A 25,509-nucleotide genomic window follows, 5' to 3' on the forward strand; every position below is an offset into this window, starting at 1 on the left:
TAATTCTTCATAAGGATAAACATTATAATTTTAATTGTCGTGTTTTCTTCCTCGAGAGTTTTTTCCATTTTTGCATATTTAATTGTGTAATCTTCGTTGATCATTCGAGGATGATCTAAAAACAAATGAGTATGACCCAGGACGAACTAGCACGAAAATGATTTGCAGTGTTTGAAGATCCTATTGAGGTAAATGTAATTTTAGTGAATATCTGTAAAGACAATGAAAAACTGGCCAATTGACTGAAAAATCTTACTAATTACGGATGAACTATTTATTCTGTAAATAATTCGCTAACGTAGATTTTGTAAGAAATCTATGGTGCTATAAACTGAAAGAGTTCACATGTTACCCATTACTTCAGAATTTTATATAGCGCATTTAAAAACATTGTCTCAATCAAGCAACACTTTAAGTTTTGAAAAGATTCATCATTCAGTACGAAATTCGGTCTTCTGTGTTCGTTCGTGTGTGTCTTATTATTAAAATTAATTATTAAATAAATATTAATGAAAAAATATGCTTGGAATTGGTGTTTTTATTTATTTTATTATTCAAACTTGCAGTATTCTCAAATACATAGAATCCATCCAATTTTTCTGGTTTTCAAAAATTATCCATTCATTTTTTTTTAACTTTGTATGAGAGAGTAATTTTATTACACTTTATTCAGTTAATTTCCAAATGAAAAATTACTAAATAAATTGTTTTTGAAAAATACGGTCTAACACGTGTAGAGAATTGGATGTGCATCAAGGAAAAAGTTCTGTCTAAATAACTTTAGACTAATTTTTGGTGACAGTTGGTTCCTCATATTCTTTTAACGTATTTCATTGTAAAAGTACTAAAAAATATGGAAAACCAACACTGCCAAAATAAAGAGCATTTTTGTGAATTTAGTTGCGTTAGTGTTAAATGGAAATAATTAGTCCAAATTAAAATGGTCCTTCGATAGTTCAGCCCACAATCGTATGTTGAGAGCAAACATTGTCCGTAGCTTTGTATCTCGATTAATAATTATTTATTAACTTGTTTTTTTTGTATCAGAATCCAAGAGGTTGTGTCCTAATTAATTATCATCCCTGAAATTAGTGGCATGTCTTATAATGTCAAAAAATACCTACATTTGAAAAAGACAGAAATTTAAGACAGGCTTAATTTCTGTGAGGTACTAGATACTTTGTAGGCATTGACTAATCCATTTGTTAAAATAATACTCCTACGTCATATGTAAAAATGGGTAAATCCGTGTGTCTTGGCTATATATAGTTACAAAACGTCAAAAATATTTCCCAAAAAATATTTACTATTGTAAGTATGTTCACCATTGCATGTCTGAATATAACAATTGGTCTTAAATCCGAGTGCCATTGAGTAAACTATAGGTAAAATGTGTACGTAGAATAAAAATAATAAAGTTACGCGCCTAGATTTGAAATACTTTTTTGAGAAATTACGCGTCAAGTTTTGTGCATTTCACACTAAACAAATTTGCATGTACAAGTTTTTTTCAAATAAACTAAATTAAGAATGAGGATGATGTTTCGTCAATGTCATTCGCAAGTCTCAAAATATCTACACTTTAAACAACGCCTATCATCACATCTACCACAGTTTCCTCTATCGGTGAAAATGAGGCGCGCTATTTTAAGTTATCGTCATTTTGAATGATTTTAAACTTCCAATACTCAAACAATTTTATGTGCTGGTAGCTTTCTACAAAACGTTTGTATCGTCATCCCCCATTCTTAACGATTTTCAATCATGTTGATTCCTAGTAGTTCGTAATCAAATAGTCCATCCCACACTCACCAATTTTAGCCAAGCTGGCACAAAATATCCACAGTCCTATGATAAATGGTGTTTCGACTGTTGAAAATGAGACAGATATTACTGGATAGCGCTCAACTTCTTTCTCTTTCGGTTGTGGTGAAAAAAAAGCCGTCGACGTGGACGTCATCGTTTCTTCCGAAACGGCTTTTCCTTTTGGACTAGGCGTTGTGCCCACATAAAGACTATTTATGTCGCGAGTGTTGACGGCACCACGATTGACAGGGGGGTGCACGGCCGTGTCGGAGGCATGGTCCGGCGGTTTGGGAAGCGCCATGGAGGCCCCAAGAACCCATAGCAGTAGCAGACCAGCCGTGCACGCCCGACGCGAAAGATTCACACCGTGTTCAAGTGAATACATCACATATGTTTTAGGATCGCGGGAGGACTGCCATGAGGGCAGCCGGTTGCAGGCACCGTGCACCTGCCGAGACTGGGCGTCAGACCCCAGCTGATGGCAGCGTCGCGGCGCCTGGAGTTGCGCACAAACCGAGCGCTGGAAATTCGCTCGATGTGTTGTTTGGATTTGGCGGTGCCACTTATAGGAGATATTTTCGAGTCGCAGATATGGTAAACAAATGAAATGAAAAGTTTGTTTGCATGAGGTGATAACCAAACATGGCTTATCTTTGTTGGATGATATAGGTATACTGCGTGAAAAACTGTGAAAAAATGTGACAAACAACTTAAAGACAAAACACCAAACACATTTGCTGCACGAAATAATAACGTCAACCCGTTTCTCCACTGATATTAACATCTTGTGGACAAACTAAGACAAAGATCTAACGATAGAACTGAGTCGGACGTCTCATCTTAATTTTTTGCAACGGAAAACAACTAAATACTTAAAACCAACATCCACAATTCCTTAATGGCCAAGAAGTAGAAAAATTTACTGCTATTAAGGGTATTCTTTAATTTTAAATAATTCTCATCAGTTTTCTGATTATCCTCAAAAATATGCTGGACAGCAGTTGCTGACTTCAAACCTAGATATGTAATGTGCTGTTTGAATCGTATAATGATATGGTTAAGGTCTTTCTTGAATGTTGTTTCCAATAAATCCAAAAACAAGGAACGCTGTTGCTAAAATTAAATAGGCCTTTTAAATGACAAAACCAATCCAATATCTAGAAAAAGTGCATTTTTTTTAACGAAAAGTTATGTAAAGCATGTCTAATAAGTAACCGGACTAAACAAAAAAAAATGATATTTTGAACTAAGAACAGCAATAATAATAAAAACAATTTTAGTGCGGGATTTTTATTGAAAGAAAGGACATTTTACAATAGCGAACTAAACATCAACACCAAATTTTACGAAGTATTTTATTTAGCATTTTAGTACCGTGCGTTATTAATCATCGTCCTAGTCCTTCATTTTACCTCAACAACAAATTCTTCATATCCGCTTGAAACCGTTGATGTTTCTTCACATAATCTGACGTATTCTTACGCATTTTAAATCAGCTCTACGAAGTCTACCCAAGATGGGGTACCACACAAATGTATCGCCTGTTGTACAAAAATATGACTGAAAAAAGGAAATGGACACATACTTATATACAAGGTTTCTTTTATGTGGATGCCAAGCTCTAAAAGAACACAATCTCCCCTCGTCTCCCATTGGGGTAACGCTAACTCAGCACTATCAATACTATCATACACTTTCCCAAGGACCAGACCTTTAAGGACATCTTCCCTCTGACGACCAGTAGTGGGAACGGTGCCACTCCACATCTGATCTTGGGCCCGTTAAAAGAGCCTCGGTAGCTTCTAATAACAACGGTGGCGTGGTAATCGCGATGGTAACCATCTTTCCGTTTTCCCCGAGTCCTCAAAGGTTCTCCGGTGAGGGTGAGATACAAGTATCTCCCCGCCCTCACAACCCCTTGGTTTCCTCGTACTCATTAATGCCTCCTGGTTATCGCCAGCCAAGTACCAATTGCAGGAGAAGCGTAAGGTGCCAAATTTTGCATATCTTGGATTAGGAACTGAAAACTTTAATGGGCCTCTGCTAGAGGCCCAGTTTATGAAGACAGCTTACTCCAACTAACAGGTGGGATTGACACAGAGCAAAAGAGGCTATGTTTTCGCCTCATTGACAAAAGAGAGTTATGTCCTACGCGTAGTTGAAATACAGGATCATACGGTATCTGTCACGTCACCCGGTTCCAAAGACGCCAAGTCACAGTTAAAGAACACGAGGCGTAATCCAATTGATAGCTGACGTTGACAAAAATATCCTTTGTTGGACCGTAAGCTAACTAATCCAGTACTACGTACGGATCAAGGTTAACATCAGTGTTATTGTGATATCTTCTTTTATTAAGACATTAAACTGAAATAACAGATAAACTTACATGTTTTACTTGATAGAGATAGAAAATTTTGTTGCAGTTTGCAAATAAAATAGTCACGCGATGGCAAAGATAAAAAAATCAGACTTTATATTAAATTTGTTGTTTACAATCATCGTTAAGTGACTATTAATAAATGTCCAAGATTTGCGAGTAAATCAAAAAACTTATTACTCTAACTGTTGTGGCCTGTATTGTTCAGCTACAGTTTTATTTATAACAGATTTGTGTATTTGAATACTTTATAGAATGGTCTGACATGAATTCAACTGGATTAACTTTATTAAAATCATATTAAAATTAACATTGATATTCGAAAACATGTTGTCTAAATAGTTGTTTTTCCTAGTAGGAAAAAATTGGTCGAAAATTATTTCGATAAAACTTCCCTCGCCCCAGAAAATGCAAGTATTTAAAGTCGGGGCCATTAGTATAAAACCACTCCCTAGTGTAAATTTTCAAAATTTGTTGAGTGTAAGTTGAATTAATGGGTTTTGGTGAGATTTTTGGGGGAAATCTTCTGTTAGGTTATGATGCTGTCAATAATTTGTCAAATAGGGACTTGTAACACAGTAAAATGATAAAGAGTATCCAAATATCTGTTGATCAGCACAGGTGGTTACCACTTACGTAGATACAAAATTACCGAGGACTTCTGTATAAAAACAAGGAAACAGTCAAAAAGTTGAATAAATTAACGTATGTAAGTATGCCAAGAACTTTGAGAAACGTACCCAAATCCAATTTCTACGATATTCATGTTGAGTTAATAGTGACTGGAAAATACTTGTATATTATAGGCCAAGGTAGTGAAGTAAACAGTATATATGTCTCCTATCTATGGTGAAGATAATCATTATATAGACTGAACGCAGATTAGAGCACGAGACGTGAAGCGTCAAGGATTATTGTAAGCGTGAGGTCTATATATCTTCACTACCGTGGCGTAGGTATATGCTATTTTTTTTCACTAGTAGCGCACTACAAAACACATTTGAAAAAATTTCGATTTATTAAAAGGAACATAACATCACTAACATCACCTAACTAGGTTTTGATATTTTCCGTCATTATTTTTCGACGTTTGAAAAGTTTTGGTTTCATGTTGGTTTGTAGATGATGAGGTTTGTAAATTCAAATTGTCAATTAATTTGTTATTTTTTTAGGAAATATATCAAGCTGTGAACTATGTACCCCTCTAGAGATACTGTTCCTCGTGAAAATGATTTAAAAAATCTGGTAATAATCGCCAATTTTCGTTTGTTAAGGCGTTACATAACCTCAATTTTTATTATAGACCGTTAAAATAGAATGGTTATTGACCCTCGGTGAACATTAACTTCACTTCCATTAGCCAAATTTAATTACCATTATGGAGAAAAATGAATTTATTACTCACAGACAAAGCATGATAGTGGTGCATCTCTACGCTACTAGTGAAAAAAAATAATTATACGCTTGTAGGTGCGTAGGTATTTCGATTCAGGTCAGACAACAAACAATACTCAATTCCCACCATATAGCAAATAAAGGAAATTTACTTGTATATCCTGCCACGCTGACTGTTTAAATTTAAGATGGTTTTCTTTACTTGATGAAAAAAGTGTTCGAGTGACAAAACGTGGCAAACCAATTTTTCTGTACTTTTTGTACTTATGGATTTTCCAAATGGTAAAATTTTATGCATATCTGATAACTAGTCATCATTAGTTTTTTTTTAGTCTCAAAAGTTTGAATGCTTCGAAAAAGAGCATTAAAAATGCTTGCAGTTAAATATTTATTTGCAAACACAACTGCTAAATCTGTTTACAATTACTAAAAAATGTTTCGACTTCAAATAGGACAGCTACATGGAAAAGAAGACAGTGAAACTCATACATAGAAAAATGCCCCATGGAAACTAAAATTCAAAATTTGTAGTACACACTTGAATATAGCTGTGGTTAAATCAAAAACTTTGTTTCAGAGGACAGGTGTGTGTAAGACATCGTTCTTTGAATTGCTTAATTATGCTTCATAGTATATGATTTGTACAGCAAAAGGTTTTTATTACAAAATCTCAAACACACGAAACAGCAATACAGTTTTATGAGGGAAAAATACAAAATTGTGAGTAGTTTTGAGAGTCAAGGCTCTATTTACATTATGCATTTTAGGCAGATGCTTATAATAAGATAAGTGACTTCATAACTTCCACTTGACAGTAGAATTAGAACAGATCCAATATAATACAATGCAGGCATAAGATGTGCATGTCCATGCAAATGAACATTTAAAAACAAATTGAAAGAGAAATAATAAGAAAGGTGGACTCATAACTTAAGAGCAGCGTTTGAACAAATTTAATATTATTACAATGAACTTAATACTGTGTATATTTTATGCAGATAAGAATACAAAAGACAGAAATGAGATGGGTGAACTTATAACTACACCAGTGTTATTGGAACAAATTTATTATAGCAATATAATAAAAACCTACTGTGGGATATTCATGCAGAGAAACAAGAAAGGACTAGTGAAATCTAGTTTATCATTCTCTGTGATTACTTTAAAACGTAAAAAAAAACAATACAATACAGTGCAATTGTATAGAGATTAATAAATTTCCCGTTCTATGTAGATTAAAAACAGTTAATCAACAAATTCTACTGTAAGAAGCTCCACATCACTCTGATTTTCAGATTCTGTTGTTTCTAACAAACAAATCATTTGCTCATCCTTGCATACCATTTTTCTTTCATCTTCTTCTTCACTACATTCAAGCAGATTCTCATCCTCCAAGGAAATATCGTCTGCAGATTCTGATCTAAAGCTTATAATTGATTCATCATCAGAATCTGCGAGTGATATAATTATCGGTGGTATATCTTGCACGCTTTCATTCCCCATCAATCGCACCCAGTCTTCCTTAATTATTTGTTCACAATGTTTAACACTATTTAGCCACATTTCCGGAGTATATTTAGACAGTGCTTTTTTCCATAAATTAGCAACTTTTAATTTTCCTGAAGGCTGTTCAAGAATATGCTTGTTGTAATATTGTTTACAAAAACCCCATACCATTTCAATGGGGTTGTACTGACAATGGTATGGGGGAAGTCGTAATACTTGTATGCCATTTTTGGATAGCAACTCGTCAATTAAGTACTTTTTTCGGGAAAGAATATTGGGTTTTATTATTTCATACAATTGCTTTTTCGTTAAATTACTATCAAAGGGAATTTCGTTTTGATGCAACCAAAGTTGTAATTTTGACTTTTTCCAAGAAAAATTGGGGAGCTGTTCAGCATGGACTGAATGATACGGCGCGTTATCCATAATAACAACCACTTTGCCGCTCATCTGTTTGACATTTGGAATTAGTTGTTGCTCAGTCCATTGCTTAAACAGGTCCCCAGTCATCGTCTTGTGATAATCTCTACTATCTACTTTGCTATCCAAAAATAAATCGCATCCTTCGAGAAAACCAAATTTGCCCCCGGCGTGAAGTATTGTGAATCGCTTTCCTTCATTCATGCAAACTTTCTCTGGCATACCCCTTCTATCACCTTCAAACACCCACCTTCTTACAGCAGAACCATGTTCATAGATCCACGTTTCATCGAGAAAAACGAACGTTACATTCTGATCTACCAGTTGCAAATATTGCCTTAAAAATTTAATTTTTTGAGATTGAAGTCTAGGTCCCTCAATTAAAATTTTTCGGTTATTCACTTTCTTGTACCTGTACCCCATTGATTTTAAAATGCGTTTCAGTGTTGTTAAACTCGCTGTGTATTCTAATTCAGTTCTTGCAAATTGAAATAAATCCCTTGCGGTGAAATATTCATTCTTTTTATTTCTTTGGTAGACCTGTAGGCTCAGTTCTTCTTTAAATAGGAAATCAGTGTGAAATCGACATCTTGGTTTTCTGCCCGTTTGGGGATCAAGAATAGGAACGCCGGCATTATTTTGGGAAATTATGGTTCGGATCTGACTTCTTGAGCACTATAAAGGATAAGGAAATAATGAGAAATTAACGGTTGTGATTGTCGGGTACATAGGACAGAATATCTGAAAGCCGCTGCTTATTCAAAAGGAGTACTGTACCGAAAATATGGTTGCGACTTTCTCTTCCAATTGTCGAATTGACAAAGTGGGACCGAGCTCGCCAATTTCTCGGTAACACTTTGCCACAGCAGTCTTCATTTTTTGCGACAGCAAAGTTCTTTTATGTCGGGAAGGCATAATATAGCTCTAAAAAAGCACGACTCGAACTTTTCGAAAATTATTGTTGCGCCTGTCAACTAGCTGTTAACGCGAAGCGTCATGCGCGCTGTCGTTACCAACCGCATTGATCATAAAATACTAAACGGCAGTGCTGCCAACTTTACTTTTTATCAGATGGTTTTATAGTAACGGTCCCGACTGTAGTAATAAATGAATCATGTTGGTTGTCTAGTTATAAATTGTTTATAAACAAAAAAACAAATTGTGTTGATTGTGGTATTGCTACAGTTTGAGTGTGTCATATGATCAAAGACATAAGGAAAAAATAAAAATTGTAGCTGCATACATATATGTAATTAAAAAACATTAAAATGAAAGAGTGGGACATTAAACGCAGATGAGGCCGCCTTGAAAACATTAATTCCAGAAACGTCCAATTAAGTGTACGAAGCCAACCTTACAGCAGTTGTCGGTGAGTACAAGATTCATTTATTAAGCACAAGCTTACAGAGTTATGACACGCTAAATTACACTATCGCAGTGCGCATAGCTAGTCACAGTGATCTTCGGAGTGATAGTGATTCTGCACTTGATGTGAGGGAAGTTGCAAACACTTTTTTGTCAAACATGTTGCCCGAAAAATCTAAGGAATGTTATGATAAACTTTGCAGCGAGTTTCGTGGATAGTGCGCAGCAAAAAAGGTTGAGAAAATAACAAAGTATTTCTTGCACATTTGAAGAAAATTTAGTAAACTTAAACCACCTTGTAGGTAAACACCACGAACCCCATGCCTCTCGCTCTCCGGGCAAGAATCCTAACCACTAGACCATGAGGCCACTTATCTTTCTCTGCTTACCGACGTGTTATTATGCCGCCACACACCTACCACTCTATGGAGCACATACTCCATTTCAACAAGTACCCTGAATGTAAAGGAAAACATTGATGTGAGAAAATTTCCAAAACTTATTCCTTACCTGAAATGCATGTCTGTTAATAAAAACTAGTTTGCATTAATTGTTCTTTTTGAAGTAAATTATATATTCTGACCATGGCCGACTACTATAAAGATTATGGCCTGTCCAAAGGAATGCCAAAGGTACCATACGTGCTGCCATCTATTAATAATTCAAAATCGACAAAAGAATTATTAACACCTTTTGAAAGGCACAAAGGCATTCATACCCAAACAAACCACCATTACACGTTTTGAAGTCCCATAATGCCAAGTCAAATTAAAATTTTGCTAAATTATTAAGTGTAATTATTAATAGATGGCAACACGTATCGTACCTCTTGGACAGGCCATAATCTTTATACTAGTCGGCCATGTTCTGACTTGGCAAAATGTGTCATTCAAACCGTAGCGTAACAGTAAAAAATTACGTAACGTAACAGTGAAGAAAAGAAACGTAACGTAACGTAACAGTGAAAAAAAGAGCCGCAACGTAAGGTAACAGTGAAAAAATAAATTATTTTTTAAATAGAGCTTGCATGACACATTTTGCGTATTCTTAGTGGTACATTAAAAGTTGCCATTTTTTGACAATTGTAGAAAAAAATGTATAACAAGTTATGAAAAATGAACCATTTCAAAATATCGATCGGTTTTGAAAAAGGCCAATTTTAATATTAAAAATGTATTTGAAAAAGTAGTTCCTACTTCTAGTTTTTTAGCTTTACATGTAATAAATTTCTTACACTTTTGTCATACCACATAACAGTGTTACGAAATACACTCTTACGCCGCCCTGGTACAACGCCTATGGCCGTAGAGAACTCTCTGGTCTTACGTCTGGAAATGGAAGTCGCGAATGGGGATTCCGGAGAAGTCTAGAAACGATGACATAGGGTTTCGAGAAGGACCGCGTACTGTTTAAATAGAGTCCACTTTTGGGGAACATATTATTCTGCTAGTTGAGTCAAGCGCGTCCAGTGAAATTCACCGGAATAATTTCTGTACATAATCGTTGCAATAGTTAGTCGTGTAAATACGAGTTATTAAGAAATAAATTGTTGAGTTTCATCCACGCCAATTTCAATCACCCGTACAACGTAACAATAGTTTGAAAATTTCGACTAAAAAAACAAGAAGGTATTTCATAATAGCTTTTTATCTGTTTGCGCGCGATGTTGACGACATATTAACAATTGTAGTTGCCGACTTTTTATCAGTTAACGGATTTTTTAAAGATTAAGTATAATCACAGCTACAAGCATTTTAATGCGTGTCTTAGGTAAAATTTCATAGACTAGATTGATTTTTTTTCTACAGTATCAGTGAGATACTTAAAATTGTTTTAATATTTTATCACTTAGTATTGTACAAAGTGTCTATAAATGATCCATAAATCCAGCACTCGGTGGAAAATTTATTTATTTTTTTTAACTTAATGAATTTTGCAGCATTTATGAAAGTACTATTTATATGCCAAGTTGAAAAAAGCATTTTTCGCATTAGACGTTTCTCACACGAACGTAGGGAAAACACGTCGTTTGCGAAAAAAGCTGAGTTCTGCGACGTCTCACATACAAGACTTTTTACAATTTTGCAAAAAGAGGACGTAAATTAGTAAAAAATGATTTTAATCTTGTTAGTGTCAATAAATTTCAATTACAATGACGGCTGAAATTATTTCACTGCGAACTACAACTAGAAAAAGTTCAAAAGACGTTTGATTGAATTTAAACTTAATCGTAGTCATCGTCAGGGTAATTAGAATTACTAAAGACGGCTAAAATTAGTTGGCGCTCTCGAAAAGTTCTCCCACTACTCATTCTCATTGCCAGTCCAGGGTCGCGTAACCGACATACAGCGATGGGCGAAGCGAAACAATAAGATCGCGCGCTACTGAAGGAAAACCGTGGGAGTCGCATGCACTAACTTTGCCTGTCTCTAGTAATTACACTTAGATTTGTAGTTACCTCAATATGAACTCTTTAGAGGACAAGCATTGTATGTTGGATATTTGCTTTCTCCATGGTCTCATATATGGTAACATTGACAATTCTTTGCTGTTAAGTAAGTTAACGTTTTTAATTAGTCGTATTACGCGTAGTTTAGACGTTCAGAATCTTAAAAGAATGATGGAGACAGCAAATCATCTGAGTAAATATAACCATTTCGTATTATTCAAAGTGGTAAACACGAGTATAAAAGTAGACTAAAGCGATTGCGATTATTTCAGACACAATTTTTAGTTTAGGATTCTAAATTGTTTTTTTTATTTATGTCTTTTTGGTTTAGGCATTATAAATAGTGTCTTATGAATATACACATATTTTTTATTTCTTTCTCATTTCTATTGCTAATTTTTTTATCGTTAAGAGTTATCTTAGATGAATTAATCAAGTAGTTTAAGTTTGTATCCTTGTATATTTATTTTATGTTTTATTGTTGCAACTGGAGTTATCTGTCAATAAAATAATAATAATAATTCATAATATTATTATTATTTTCCTTGGTTATTCTCATTTATATAATAAATAACCAAAAAGATCGTGAAATTTAGAAAAGTATTTGTGGTTATTTAACTGTGTTTCGAAAAACAGAGTAATTTAGATGAAGACTACATTCTGCATAAAACTGAAGTTGTCGTACAAGAGGGAGTGTCATACTTATTAATCCCCTAAAAATCCGATCTTGCCTATGAGACAATATACCGCCGAAGCCGTTTTGATGAATGGAGCTGTAAGGAAAAAATATATTGCACTAATAAAAATTACCTTTTATTTTAATTCTAAATAAAATTTAGACTCAAAATTGATTCAAAATAGCAACAAGTCTTTCACTTCCTGAGGGTAACCTGAGCTAGAGGACGAAAAAAGTAGTCTCCCGTTTCCGTCCGTCTGCCTGTTTGTCTGTCTAGCGTCTGTATGCATTTTTATGCGACAATCTCCGAAACTAGTGCTGATTGCTGTAAAATTTTATCTATATTAGGAGAATCATATACATAGATGGTTAAACGCTAACCAAAAGTTGATTAATCATCCCCACCAACAAATTGATGTCATGATTTCAAAGATTTATTTTTTAAAATTATTTAAATGTTATACAATAATAAACTCCTATACTCGTGGTGTACGAATCCGTTTTGAGTTTATTCCTTAAACGGTCAAAAGTTTACCAAAAAAATTGACACATATAATAGCATGTTACCACTAATCCAAGATATATGCGACAATTTTCGGGTGGTTAAGGTGTGCATGCGAACCAAAGGTGGCAAGTTCGATGCCAAAATTCGCGGTATCTTTTTACCCGTTTTCTCTCGTTCTGTGTATTATCAGTGACTATTATCTATTTAAACTTTTAACATCCATACTCACTGGTATTATCTATGTTTATGTTATGACGTCAAAGCAATTTTTTTATTGATCAAATTAAGTCAACCCATTTTCTCGAAAACATGAGGATACGCATATCTTGGTTTAACAGGACTTAAATAATAATATTCAGAACATTCTGTTCGACTCTGGCTTAATTGATAATTTTTGAGGCCACAAACTCATTCAAGTTATTATTGTTAAGAAGTCATTTTTCTCGTTGGTTAGTTGCTTTAAATTATTTTACGTTGTCCGTACTTGTGCATGTGAAATTTGCACAGTTCCTTGCAATTTGTGTCCCCACGGCGCCAGGACTGCGGGGGTGTTATTTATGTCGGTGGTTTTTACTTTATAACGGTTATCACAAAATAAATATTGCAAAATTCGATTTTATAAATTTTCAAAGAAGAGAAATTTGTTGGACTTTTGTATGAAGTTAGTTTATAAAATTTAACTAAAACATATTTACTAATGTAAATTTTGGAGATAACGTCATCCCATTGTCGATTGGGATGACTAGATGCATTTTGGTTAGCTCTACTCGATATTCCTTGGTAGTAATAGCTTTCATTCCGCACTAGCAATGAACATCACGAATATTATCAGATTATCACACAAGTAAATGATATTCATCTTGACCCAAATTGTAGAAAATTCATATCGGTTTTTTATAGCGATGTTTAAAATGTGTTGATGATTTTGTTGATGCTTTATATACCTACTCTTTTGTACTCAGTTTTAGAAATATTTGTACCTACGCAAACAAGTTACACTAGAAAATTTCCCATATGGTTTGACAGCCACACAAGATAATTTAATTAAGTAAGATTAATAAGAAAAGAGCTCATAAACAATTTAAAACAACAGCACCGCGCGAACACTGCAATACCGTCCGTATACTTAGAATAGACTGTATACTAAGATCACTTTACTGTAACCTCATTTGACATACACCTGTTAAAACTTTTATGACTTAAGCGGCATAAGCCAAAGCACCCTTATAAGTCAAACTGGCTATTGTAAGCTTTGTGAACCCGAACCGCAAGATTATTACTATCCATTGTTGGCATAATATAGCTGTGAACTAAGTTAAGTAACACAATATCCAGTTTGACTTATAAGGGTGGTTTTGCTTAAGCCGCTTATGTCATAAAAGTTTTAACAGGTATACGTCAAATGAGGTTACTTTAAACGCATACAGATAATATGTTTCAACTTTAGTCAAAGAACCCAACCCGCAATACTCTAAAACCATAAATTATGCAGGTACGACCGCCAAAGACCGTTGGCTTGGGGCACAGGAAATTCTGTAGGCAGGCGACAGGGTTTACAAGTTTATAAGGGCCCTACCATTGATCTAATGAAGGAGTGGATGGAGCCTTGTATACGTTTCCATACGCGAGCGAGTGTAATCAACATAAGAAAGAAATAGCTAGAGCGGATATGCATCAGTGGGGGAAAGGACGGCTGACCACGTATCACGTGCTGGGTGGCAAGAAACGCTTCATTTGAACGGGAATTAATACGTTTTCTTACGAATTTGTTCAAACAATCAATTATAACAAACGTCTGTTAATGAAAACTATACTTTTACAGTTTATATTAAAATTATGTGTAATGTGAAACAACAAAAATCGTGTTAAGTGGTGGAGATAGTCTTTTAATAAAATGAAATGTATACAGAATCTACAATATATTACGAATTCAGTTAGTACAATAATCTTCTACAAGTTAACTAATCTTGTAGTGTATGTTCATTGGTAATTCTGAAATTTTTAGGATAATAGATATTTATTTTATTAGGAGTTTAAGTGATACTTTATGTGACGGAGTATGGACGATTAAACGCCGAGCAATAGCGAGGCGAATTAAGTCCATACGAGTCACATAAAGTCATTTAAACTCCGAATGAAATACAATATTTTATTTTCAAACGATTAATCTTCTTTTGAAATGATTATTTCCCATCTTCTTGCTTCATTAAGGAATTGCCTTGATTTCACTTACCATGGTTACTATGGTTGACAACCACTATGATTTTCACATATTTATGCTCCGGCGGAGTATAAATGCTTTATTTATACGCCGGCGGAGTATAAGCAGTACTTATACGCCGCTCAAACACGGTGTCAGAGAAATGACACTTAAACCCCCGTAAGAGCGTCATATAAGTGTCAGTTATATGACGTTTGAAAATAAAAGTAATTAAACTTTCGATAAAAGTCACAGGGTGCCTAATTAAATTAAACATATTAAATTGTGTGGAATTTTCTACAAAAATCTATTTTCTAAATCTACGTACAAATAACTAAAACAATAATCAATAAATATAAAATTCCCTCTTTTTGTAGCAATAATCTGTTGTTTTCGTAACTCGGAATGTTTAGGGAATCTAACAATTTTTTTAAATTATTTACGAAATCCTTCGTCTGTGTATGTGATTATTACCTATGAAATGAAACAGGATTGCTTTCTTTGCACGTTCTATGCAATTATACGCACAACACGATTTCACGATGTTTAACAAATAGTCCAATAAAATACAACTCAAGAAGACTGTAGATATTTAAATAAGGTAACTTGAGCCTAAAAAAACGTAAATTTGCAAAAATACACCTTCAAACACCATGCGACAGCACGAAAGAAACCTTCAGAAACACAGTGCTCTGTAGTTTCGCGTCAATGTTTTGCCACCCAGAGAGCCCTACGCCTGTCTCACTGTGTTGACAACGCGAGTCTCTCTCTAAGTTACTTCCATATAATATTATTTCTATGGACCCTACTGAGAAAAGCCGACTCGGCATTGTCAACCAAATAATCCTAATTATGTCATAAAATTTTATTAGTATGTTTTTAAAGTGATCTTAGTATAAGAACGCAACCCTGGAATGTAAAAAAGATCTGCTGACGAAGTAGAAAATAACATAAGAGATAGTGTTAAATCCTTTTGGAGCTATGTCAGATCACGAAAAGCATCAAATGCTATTCCTAAATTACTATACTCCCTTAGCTTGCGCTCAGAAAGTAAAAAGTGCGATTAGGCGATAAGAAGTTTACCAGTATCTACTCCAGGGGTGGGATATTGTTTCTATCGATACGATACGAAGCGATAACGAAGCGATAAATGACAAGGATGAAAATATAAATTTCAGATGCGAAAGAATAATACGACCACATTTTATCGGTACCGATATTTTATCGTTATAGAAACAAAATCTCACCCCATCAGATATATGCATTGCATTTGCAGATTATTTTGAATTAATGTACATCATAATTGTAACGTCCTTAATGGAAATACCTTTACAACTGACACCTTATAAACACTGTATATTTTGAGATCATAGTCGAGAGCATTGAAAAATCTCTCTCTACACTTATTTAAATTAGGACCTGACGCTCTCCCTTTTGCATTTTTGAAACTCTGCGCCCTGCCATTATCTTACCCATTAAAAGGTATAAATTTACAAAATCTCTAAAATCTGAAAATTTTCCCACGTAATTCCAATATAATAAAAATGGTACAATGGTAACAAAAAAATATTTACCAATACTAATTTGCATGAGTTCTTATCATACCTATCTTAGAATATAGAACAAGGCTATCGACTCTGTATACTCCGATTTAAAAAAAAGTCTTCGATCGAGTACATGTAGAGGAACTTAATTTAATTAACTCAGTCCAGGATCTAATAATATTTTAATGGTCGCAAACACAAGGTCATCAGAAGTGTCGCAAGAGCCCCAACTGGGCCCCATTTTTTTTGTTTTATTTACCAATGATGTAAAGTATACATATAAGGATTGCCATTTTTTGGTCTGTGCCTATGCCAACGACCCTAAGTTATTTTATGGGATTAGGAGTACGTCAAACTGTATAAAATTATAAAACGGTTTAGATAGATTTATCAACCGATGTCACATGCTTGATTTTAAAATAAATATAAACGGGTGATTGAAATTGGCGTGGGCAAAACTCAACAATTTATTTCTTACTAACTCGAATATACACGACTAAGTATTGCAGAGATTATATACAAACTATTTCCGGCGCAACTTATCTGACTTTCTTAATATTCGCTGGACTCGTGGTTCGACTGAATGAATCGTTCCCGACGGTGGCTTCTACTTAAATCCCTGGATTTCTCTAGATGAATCCCGAACACCGCTTCTAGGTTTTTTCTAGACCCCGCAATCGAGACTTCCGGTAGCCGACTCCAGACTTGTCTTTAAGCGAACGCCGCGTTCGTCTTCGATGAATCATCACAGGCATATGACCAGAAAGGTTTCGATGGCCCATATGCACTTCCATTTTTCCGTTCACTTCCTCTATTGTTGCATTCATTTTCTTCTCCTCTCTTGCGTCCATCTTTTCGTTCATTTCTTCTATTCTTGCGCTCATTTTTTCATCAATTTCTTTATATCTTGCGTCCATTTTTTTTCATCCATTTCTTTATTTCTTGCGTCCATTTTCTCGTCCATTCTATCCATTCTTGCGCCCATTTCTTCTTTCATTTGTTTGTTTCTTGCGTCCATTTTTTCCATTTCCGCGTCCATTTTCTCATCCATTTTTGCAAGCATAGCCATGATCTTTTCCTCCATTTTCGCGGGTTGAGCCCTAGTCTCGATAGGCATAAATTCTTTAGAGTTCTTGTCCGATCTGCCCGGATGTCGTCGTAAAACCGGTTATTAATTTCAGATCTCACTTTCGATACCAGTGTTACGTTGAACAAGTGATTGAAATTGGCGTGGGTAAAACTCAACAATTTATTTCTTATTAACTCGAATATACACGACTAAGTATTGCAGCGATTATGTATAAACTATTCCTAGCGCAAGTTATGTGACTCCTCTTAACATTCGCTGGACTCAACAGATTTTTGAAAAAAAAAAATTGTTTAATAATATTTTGCAATTTAATTTTGAAACTGCAAAACCGAATGCTCTGAAATTTTGCAAACGTTTTAAAGTTATTGCAAGCGTATTAAATTTTTAATCAAATAATATCTGTTTGTCCTCCCCCAAAAAATTAATGACGCCATCTTCAAATTTTGTCGAATAAATACTGTCCAAAATGTGCAAAATATCATGAATATATACTTATGATTTATCATTGCATGAAAAGTTTTTGAAATGGGTGACAAAGTGTATGTATGAATGAGCTAATTTATATTATTGATAAAATCAGCAACGGCTCACTCCACTTTCCCGAAAATTTGGGAATATATAGATACTGTTACCATTAGTATTACATTGTCGTTCAGCTACAGTTTTACCTATATACGTATAACAGATTTATGTATTTGAATTTATAGAATGGTCTGACCATGGTACAAGAAGACACGATATGCTACTCCGGTGGATTAATTTTCGTCTGCTTTGCACACCAGCCAGGTGACGTCACTCTTCTTCGAAAGCTGTCAAATGTCAATTTATCAGTGATAGTGTAAGGTTATAACAGAGGTTGAAATTCGTTTCAAGTTCTAATCATAGGTTAATCTTATTATCTCCGAAGGTGCTAAGTTGAAATCAGATGCTAATAACACGTGTTCAAAATTTGGCATCGTTGGTTGAGTGTGGTAATACGAGCAATTTAAAGTTGGCGGTCATTACAGCCACATGACGTCACACAAAATGCGCAATATTATACCATGTCTTCTTGTACCATGGGTCTGCCATGGTACAAATGGATTTAACACTGGTGTTCGAAAAAAAAAATAGGAGTAGTTGGATTCAATGATTTATTTTAAAATATGAAGTTATACACACAGTTTCTGTCGACCATTGCAATGGTTGGATATGTGACAGAAATTATATTTGTTTTAAAATGTAGGGTTATGTTTCTGCCAAATGGATGTTATGGGAGTAGACATATCTTTTGTGTCAAATGAAATTCCAACGTCTACTGCGAGTGATTTTTTAATTACAGTCGGGACCGTTACTATAAAACCATCTGATAAAAAGTAAAGTTGGCAGCACTGCCGTTTAGTATTTTATGATCAATGCGGTTGGTAACGACAGCGCGCATGACGCTTCGCGTTAACAGCTAGTTGACAGGCGCAACAATAATTTTCGAAAAGTTCGAGTCGTGCTTTTTTAGAGCTATATTATGCCTTCCCGACATAAAAGAACTTTGCTGTCGCAAAAAATGAAGACTGCTGTGGCAAAGTGTTACCGAGAAATTGGCGAGCTCGGTCCCACTTTGTCAATTCGACAATTGGAAGAGAAAGTCGCAACCATATTTTCGGTACAGTACTCCTTTTGAATAAGCAGCGGCTTTCAGATATTCTGTCCTATGTACCCGACAATCACAACCGTTAATTTCTCATTATTTCCTTATCCTTTATAGTGCTCAAGAAGTCAGATCCGAACCATAATTTCCCAAAATAATGCCGGCGTTCCTATTCTTGATCCCCAAACGGGCAGAAAACCAAGATGTCGATTTCACACTGATTTCCTATTTAAAGAAGAACTGAGCCTACAGGTCTACCAAAGAAATAAAAAGAATGAATATTTCACCGCAAGGGATTTATTTCAATTTGCAAGAACTGAATTAGAATACACAGCGAGTTTAACAACACTGAAACGCATTTTAAAATCAATGGGGTACAGGTACAAGAAAGTGAATAACCGAAAAATTTTAATTGAGGGACCTAGACTTCAATCTCAAAAAATTAAATTTTTAAGGCAATATTTGCAACTGGTAGATCAGAATGTAACGTTCGTTTTTCTCGATGAAACGTGGATCTATGAACATGGTTCTGCTGTAAGAAGGTGGGTGTTTGAAGGTGATAGAAGGGGTATGCCAGAGAAAGTTTGCATGAATGAAGGAAAGCGATTCACAATACTTCACGCCGGGGGCAAATTTGGTTTTCTCGAAGGATGCGATTTATTTTTGGATAGCAAAGTAGATAGTAGAGATTATCACAAGACGATGACTGGGGACCTGTTTAAGCAATGGACTGAGCAACAACTAATTCCAAATGTCAAACAGATGAGCGGCAAAGTGGTTGTTATTATGGATAACGCGCCGTATCATTCAGTCCATGCTGAACAGCTCCCCAATTTTTCTTGGAAAAAGTCAAAATTACAACTTTGGTTGCATCAAAACGAAATTCCCTTTGATAGTAATTTAACGAAAAAGCAATTGTATGAAATAATAAAACCCAATATTCTTTCCCGAAAAAAGTACTTAATTGACGAGTTGCTATCCAAAAATGGCATACAAGTATTACGACTTCCCCCATACCATTGTCAGTACAACCCCATTGAAATGGTATGGGGTTTTTGTAAACAATATTACAACAAGCATATTCTTGAACAGCCTTCAGGAAAATTAAAAGTTGCTAATTTATGGAAAAAAGCACTGTCTAAATATACTCCGGAAATGTGGCTAAATAGTGTTAAACATTGTGAACAAATAATTAAGGAAGACTGGGTGCGATTGATGGGGAATGAAAGCGTGCAAGATATACCACCGATAATTATATCACTCGCAGATTCTGATGATGAATCAATTATAAGCTTTAGATCAGAATCTGCAGACGATATTTCCTTGGAGGATGAGAATCTGCTTGAATGTAGTGAAGAAGAAGATGAAAGAAAAATGGTATGCAAGGATGAGCAAATGATTTGTTTGTTAGAAACAACAGAATCTGAAAATCAGAGTGATGTGGAGCTTCTTACAGTAGAATTTGTTGATTAACTGTTTTTAATCTACATAGAACGGGAAATTTATTAATCTCTATACAATTGCACTGTATTGTATTGTTTTTTTTTACGTTTTAAAGTAATCACAGAGAATGATAAACTAGATTTCACTAGTCCTTTCTTGTTTCTCTGCATGAATATCCCACAGTAGGTTTTTATTATATTGCTATAATAAATTTGTTCCAATAACACTGGTGTAGTTATAAGTTCACCCATCTCATTTCTGTCTTTTGTATTCTTATCTGCATAAAATATACACAGTATTAAGTTCATTGTAATAATATTAAATTTGTTCAAACGCTGCTCTTAAGTTATGAGTCCACCTTTCTTATTATTTCTCTTTCAATTTGTTTTTAAATGTTCATTTGCATGGACATGCACATCTTATGCCTGCATTGTATTATATTGGATCTGTTCTAATTCTACTGTCAAGTGGAAGTTATGAAGTCACTTATCTTATTATAAGCATCTGCCTAAAATGCATAATGTAAATAGAGCCTTGACTCTCAAAACTACTCACAATTTTGTATTTTTCCCTCATAAAACTGTATTGCTGTTTCGTGTGTTTGAGATTTTGTAATAAAAACCTTTTGCTGTACAAATCATATACTATGAAGCATAATTAAGCAATTCAAAGAACGATGTCTTACACACACCTGTCCTCTGAAACAAAGTTTTTGATTTAACCACAGCTATATTCAAGTGTGTACTACAAATTTTGAATTTTAGTTTCCATGGGGCATTTTTCTATGTATGAGTTTCACTGTCTTCTTTTCCATGTAGCTGTCCTATTTGAAGTCGAAACATTTTTTAGTAATTGTAAACAGATTTAGCAGTTGTGTTTGCAAATAAATATTTAACTGCAAGCATTTTTAATGCTCTTTTTCGAAGCATTCAAACTTTTGAGACTAAAAAAAAACTAATGATGACTAGTTATCAGATATGCATAAAATTTTACCATTTGGAAAATCCATAAGTACAAAAAGTACAGAAAAATTGGTTTGCCACGTTTTGTCACTCGAACACTTTTTTCATCAAGTAAAGAAAACCATCTTAAATTTAAACAGTCAGCGTGGCAGGATATACAAGTAAATTTCCTTTATTTGCTATATGGTGGGAATTGAGTATTGTTTGTTGTCTGACCTGAATCGAAATACCTACGCACCTACAAGCGTATAATTATTTTTTTTCACTAGTAGCGTAGAGATGCACCACTATCATGCTTTGTCTGTGAGTAATAAATTCATTTTTCTCCATAATGGTAATTAAATTTGGCTAATGGAAGTGAAGTTAATGTTCACCGAGGGTCAATAACCATTCTATTTTAACGGTCTATAATAAAAATTGAGGTTATGTAACGCCTTAACAAACGAAAATTGGCGATTATTACCAGATTTTTTAAATCATTTTCACGAGGAACAGTATCTCTAGAGGGGTACATAGTTCACAGCTTGATATATTTCCTAAAAAAATAACAAATTAATTGACAATTTGAATTTACAAACCTCATCATCTACAAACCAACATGAAACCAAAACTTTTCAAACGTCGAAAAATAATGACGGAAAATATCAAAACCTAGTTAGGTGATGTTAGTGATGTTATGTTCCTTTTAATAAATCGAAATTTTTTCAAATGTGTTTTGTAGTGCGCTACTAGTGAAAAAAAATAGCATATACCTACGCCACGGTAGTGAAGATATATAGACCTCACGCTTACAATAATCCTTGACGCTTCACGTCTCGTGCTCTAATCTGCGTTCAGTCTATATAATGATTATCTTCACCATAGATAGGAGACATATATACTGTTTACTTCACTACCTTGGCCTATAATATACAAGTATTTTCCAGTCACTATTAACTCAACATGAATATCGTAGAAATTGGATTTGGGTACGTTTCTCAAAGTTCTTGGCATACTTACATACGTTAATTTATTCAACTTTTTGACTGTTTCCTTGTTTTTATACAGAAGTCCTCGGTAATTTTGTATCTACGTAAGTGGTAACCACCTGTGCTGATCAACAGATATTTGGATACTCTTTATCATTTTACTGTGTTACAAGTCCCTATTTGACAAATTATTGACAGCATCATAACCTAACAGAAGATTTCCCCCAAAAATCTCACCAAAACCCATTAATTCAACTTACACTCAACAAATTTTGAAAATTTACACTAGGGAGTGGTTTTATACTAATGGCCCCGACTTTAAATACTTGCATTTTCTGGGGCGAGGGAAGTTTTATCGAAATAATTTTCGACCAATTTTTTCCTACTAGGAAAAACAACTATTTAGACAACATGTTTTCGAATATCAATGTTAATTTTAATATGATTTTAATAAAGTTAATCCAGTTGAATTCATGTCAGACCATTCTATAAAGTATTCAAATACACAAATCTGTTATAAATAAAACTGTAGCTGAACAATACAGGCCACAACAGTTAGAGTAATAAGTTTTTTGATTTACTCGCAAATCTTGGACATTTATTAATAGTCACTTAACGATGATTGTAAACAACAAATTTAATATAAAGTCTGATTTTTTTATCTTTGCCATCGCGTGACTATTTTATTTGCAAACTGCAACAAAATTTTCTATCTCTATCAAGTAAAACATGTAAGTTTATCTGTTATTTCAGTTTAATGTCTTAATAAAAGAAGATATCACAATAACACTGATGTTAACCTTGATCCGTACGTAGTACTGGATTAGTTAGCTTACGGTCCAACAAAGGATATTTTTGTCAACGTCAGCTATCAATTGGATTACGCCTCGTGTTCTTTAACTGTGACTTGGCGTCTTTGGAACCGGGTGACGTGACAGATACCGTATGATCCTGTATTTCAACTACGCGTAGGACATAACTCTCTTTTGTCAATGAGGCGAAAACATAGCCTCTTTTGCTCTGTGTCAATCCCACCTGTTAGTTGGAGTAAGCTGTCTTCATAAACTGGGCCTCTAGCAGAGGCCCATTAAAGTTTTCAGTTCCTAATCCAAGATATGCAAAATTTGGCACCTTACGCTTCTCCTGCAATTGGTACTTGGCTGGCGATAACCAGGAGGCATTAATGAGTACGAGGAAACCAAGGGGTTGTGAGGGCGGGGAGATACTTGTATCTCACCCTCACCGGAGAACCTTTGAGGACTCGGGGAAAACGGAAAGATGGTTACCATCGCGATTACCACGCCACCGTTGTTATTAGAAGCTACCGAGGCTCTTTTAACGGGCCCAAGATCAGATGTGGAGTGGCACCGTTCCCACTACTGGTCGTCAGAGGGAAGATGTCCTTAAAGGTCTGGTCCTTGGGAAAGTGTATGATAGTATTGATAGTGCTGAGTTAGCGTTACCCCAATGGGAGACGAGGGGAGATTGTGTTCTTTTAGAGCTTGGCATCCACATAAAAGAAACCTTGTATATAAGTATGTGTCCATTTCCTTTTTTCAGTCATATTTTTGTACAACAGGCGATACATTTGTGTGGTACCCCATCTTGGGTAGACTTCGTAGAGCTGATTTAAAATGCGTAAGAATACGTCAGATTATGTGAAGAAACATCAACGGTTTCAAGCGGATATGAAGAATTTGTTGTTGAGGTAAAATGAAGGACTAGGACGATGATTAATAACGCACGGTACTAAAATGCTAAATAAAATACTTCGTAAAATTTGGTGTTGATGTTTAGTTCGCTATTGTAAAATGTCCTTTCTTTCAATAAAAATCCCGCACTAAAATTGTTTTTATTATTATTGCTGTTCTTAGTTCAAAATATCATTTTTTTTTGTTTAGTCCGGTTACTTATTAGACATGCTTTACATAACTTTTCGTTAAAAAAAATGCACTTTTTCTAGATATTGGATTGGTTTTGTCATTTAAAAGGCCTATTTAATTTTAGCAACAGCGTTCCTTGTTTTTGGATTTATTGGAAACAACATTCAAGAAAGACCTTAACCATATCATTATACGATTCAAACAGCACATTACATATCTAGGTTTGAAGTCAGCAACTGCTGTCCAGCATATTTTTGAGGATAATCAGAAAACTGATGAGAATTATTTAAAATTAAAGAATACCCTTAATAGCAGTAAATTTTTCTACTTCTTGGCCATTAAGGAATTGTGGATGTTGGTTTTAAGTATTTAGTTGTTTTCCGTTGCAAAAAATTAAGATGAGACGTCCGACTCAGTTCTATCGTTAGATCTTTGTCTTAGTTTGTCCACAAGATGTTAATATCAGTGGAGAAACGGGTTGACGTTATTATTTCGTGCAGCAAATGTGTTTGGTGTTTTGTCTTTAAGTTGTTTGTCACATTTTTTCACAGTTTTTCACGCAGTATACCTATATCATCCAACAAAGATAAGCCATGTTTGGTTATCACCTCATGCAAACAAACTTTTCATTTCATTTGTTTACCATATCTGCGACTCGAAAATATCTCCTATAAGTGGCACCGCCAAATCCAAACAACACATCGAGCGAATTTCCAGCGCTCGGTTTGTGCGCAACTCCAGGCGCCGCGACGCTGCCATCAGCTGGGGTCTGACGCCCAGTCTCGGCAGGTGCACGGTGCCTGCAACCGGCTGCCCTCATGGCAGTCCTCCCGCGATCCTAAAACATATGTGATGTATTCACTTGAACACGGTGTGAATCTTTCGCGTCGGGCGTGCACGGCTGGTCTGCTACTGCTATGGGTTCTTGGGGCCTCCATGGCGCTTCCCAAACCGCCGGACCATGCCTCCGACACGGCCGTGCACCCCCCTGTCAATCGTGGTGCCGTCAACACTCGCGACATAAATAGTCTTTATGTGGGCACAACGCCTAGTCCAAAAGGAAAAGCCGTTTCGGAAGAAACGATGACGTCCACGTCGACGGCTTTTTTTTCACCACAACCGAAAGAGAAAGAAGTTGAGCGCTATCCAGTAATATCTGTCTCATTTTCAACAGTCGAAACACCATTTATCATAGGACTGTGGATATTTTGTGCCAGCTTGGCTAAAATTGGTGAGTGTGGGATGGACTATTTGATTACGAACTACTAGGAATCAACATGATTGAAAATCGTT

General features: G+C 35.1%; 2 protein-coding genes and 2 long non-coding RNA genes across 19 annotated transcripts in view; 2 read left to right on the forward strand and 2 right to left on the reverse strand.

Annotated features, from left to right (window-relative positions):
- The window catches only part of LOC135134790 (sodium/hydrogen exchanger 3), a 61,103-nt gene extending 58,768 nt beyond the window's left edge, over nt 1-2,335 (reverse strand). For 5 of the 6 annotated variants that reach the window (XR_010281380.1, XR_010281379.1, XM_064063622.1 and 2 more), the window contains exon 1: nt 1,813-2,335. Coding sequence is in view for 4 of the 6 variants with exons in the window: in XM_064063622.1 (XP_063919692.1) it covers nt 1,813-2,191 (379 nt within the window). In the remaining 2 variants the exon portion in view is untranslated. The remainder of the gene's footprint in view (nt 1-1,812) is intronic. The other variant, XM_064063620.1, reaches the window with a different exon arrangement.
- A 2,334-nt stretch (nt 2,336-4,669) lies between these two features.
- On the forward strand, nt 4,670-8,012 carry LOC135135432 (uncharacterized). Of its 6 annotated transcripts, none has more exons than XR_010281549.1 (6): nt 4,670-4,895; nt 4,993-5,300; nt 5,359-5,431; nt 5,490-5,863; nt 5,914-6,301; nt 6,349-8,012. It is a non-coding gene; the product is annotated as an uncharacterized LOC135135432 (long non-coding RNA). The 6 variants fall into 6 exon arrangements; XR_010281552.1 differs by lacking the exon at nt 4,670-4,895 and having other exon boundaries at nt 4,942-5,300; nt 5,914-6,108; nt 6,159-6,301; XR_010281550.1 differs by lacking the exon at nt 4,670-4,895 and having other exon boundaries at nt 4,946-5,300; nt 5,490-5,609; nt 5,657-5,863.
- Nucleotides 8,013-19,247: 11,235 nt separating this feature from the next.
- On the reverse strand, nt 19,248-22,610 carry LOC135135427 (uncharacterized). 6 transcript variants are annotated; one of them, XR_010281541.1, is made up of 6 exons: nt 22,365-22,610; nt 21,960-22,267; nt 21,829-21,901; nt 21,397-21,770; nt 20,959-21,346; nt 19,248-20,911 (listed from the first exon to the last, which is right to left on the reverse strand). It is a non-coding gene; the product is annotated as an uncharacterized LOC135135427 (long non-coding RNA). The 6 variants fall into 6 exon arrangements; XR_010281544.1 differs by lacking the exon at nt 22,365-22,610 and having other exon boundaries at nt 20,959-21,101; nt 21,152-21,346; nt 21,960-22,323; XR_010281545.1 differs by lacking the exon at nt 22,365-22,610 and having other exon boundaries at nt 21,397-21,603; nt 21,654-21,770; nt 21,960-22,322.
- Nucleotides 22,611-23,687: 1,077 nt separating this feature from the next.
- The window catches only part of LOC135135316 (sodium/hydrogen exchanger 1-like), a 47,007-nt gene continuing 45,185 nt past the window's right edge, over nt 23,688-25,509 (forward strand). The window contains exons 1-4 of the mRNA XM_064064342.1: nt 23,688-23,868; nt 23,913-23,971; nt 24,341-24,570; nt 24,780-25,447. Of these exons, the coding sequence (XP_063920412.1) occupies nt 23,688-23,868; nt 23,913-23,971; nt 24,341-24,570; nt 24,780-25,447 (1,138 nt within the window). The remainder of the gene's footprint in view (nt 23,869-23,912; nt 23,972-24,340; nt 24,571-24,779; nt 25,448-25,509) is intronic.

This window comes from Zophobas morio, unplaced genomic scaffold (assembly GCF_036711695.1).
Source record: "Zophobas morio isolate AGI-343-1 ecotype UQ-CSIRO unplaced genomic scaffold, CSIRO_AGI_Zmor_V1 ptg000024l, whole genome shotgun sequence".
Taxonomy (NCBI): Eukaryota; Metazoa; Arthropoda; class Insecta; order Coleoptera; family Tenebrionidae; genus Zophobas; species Zophobas morio.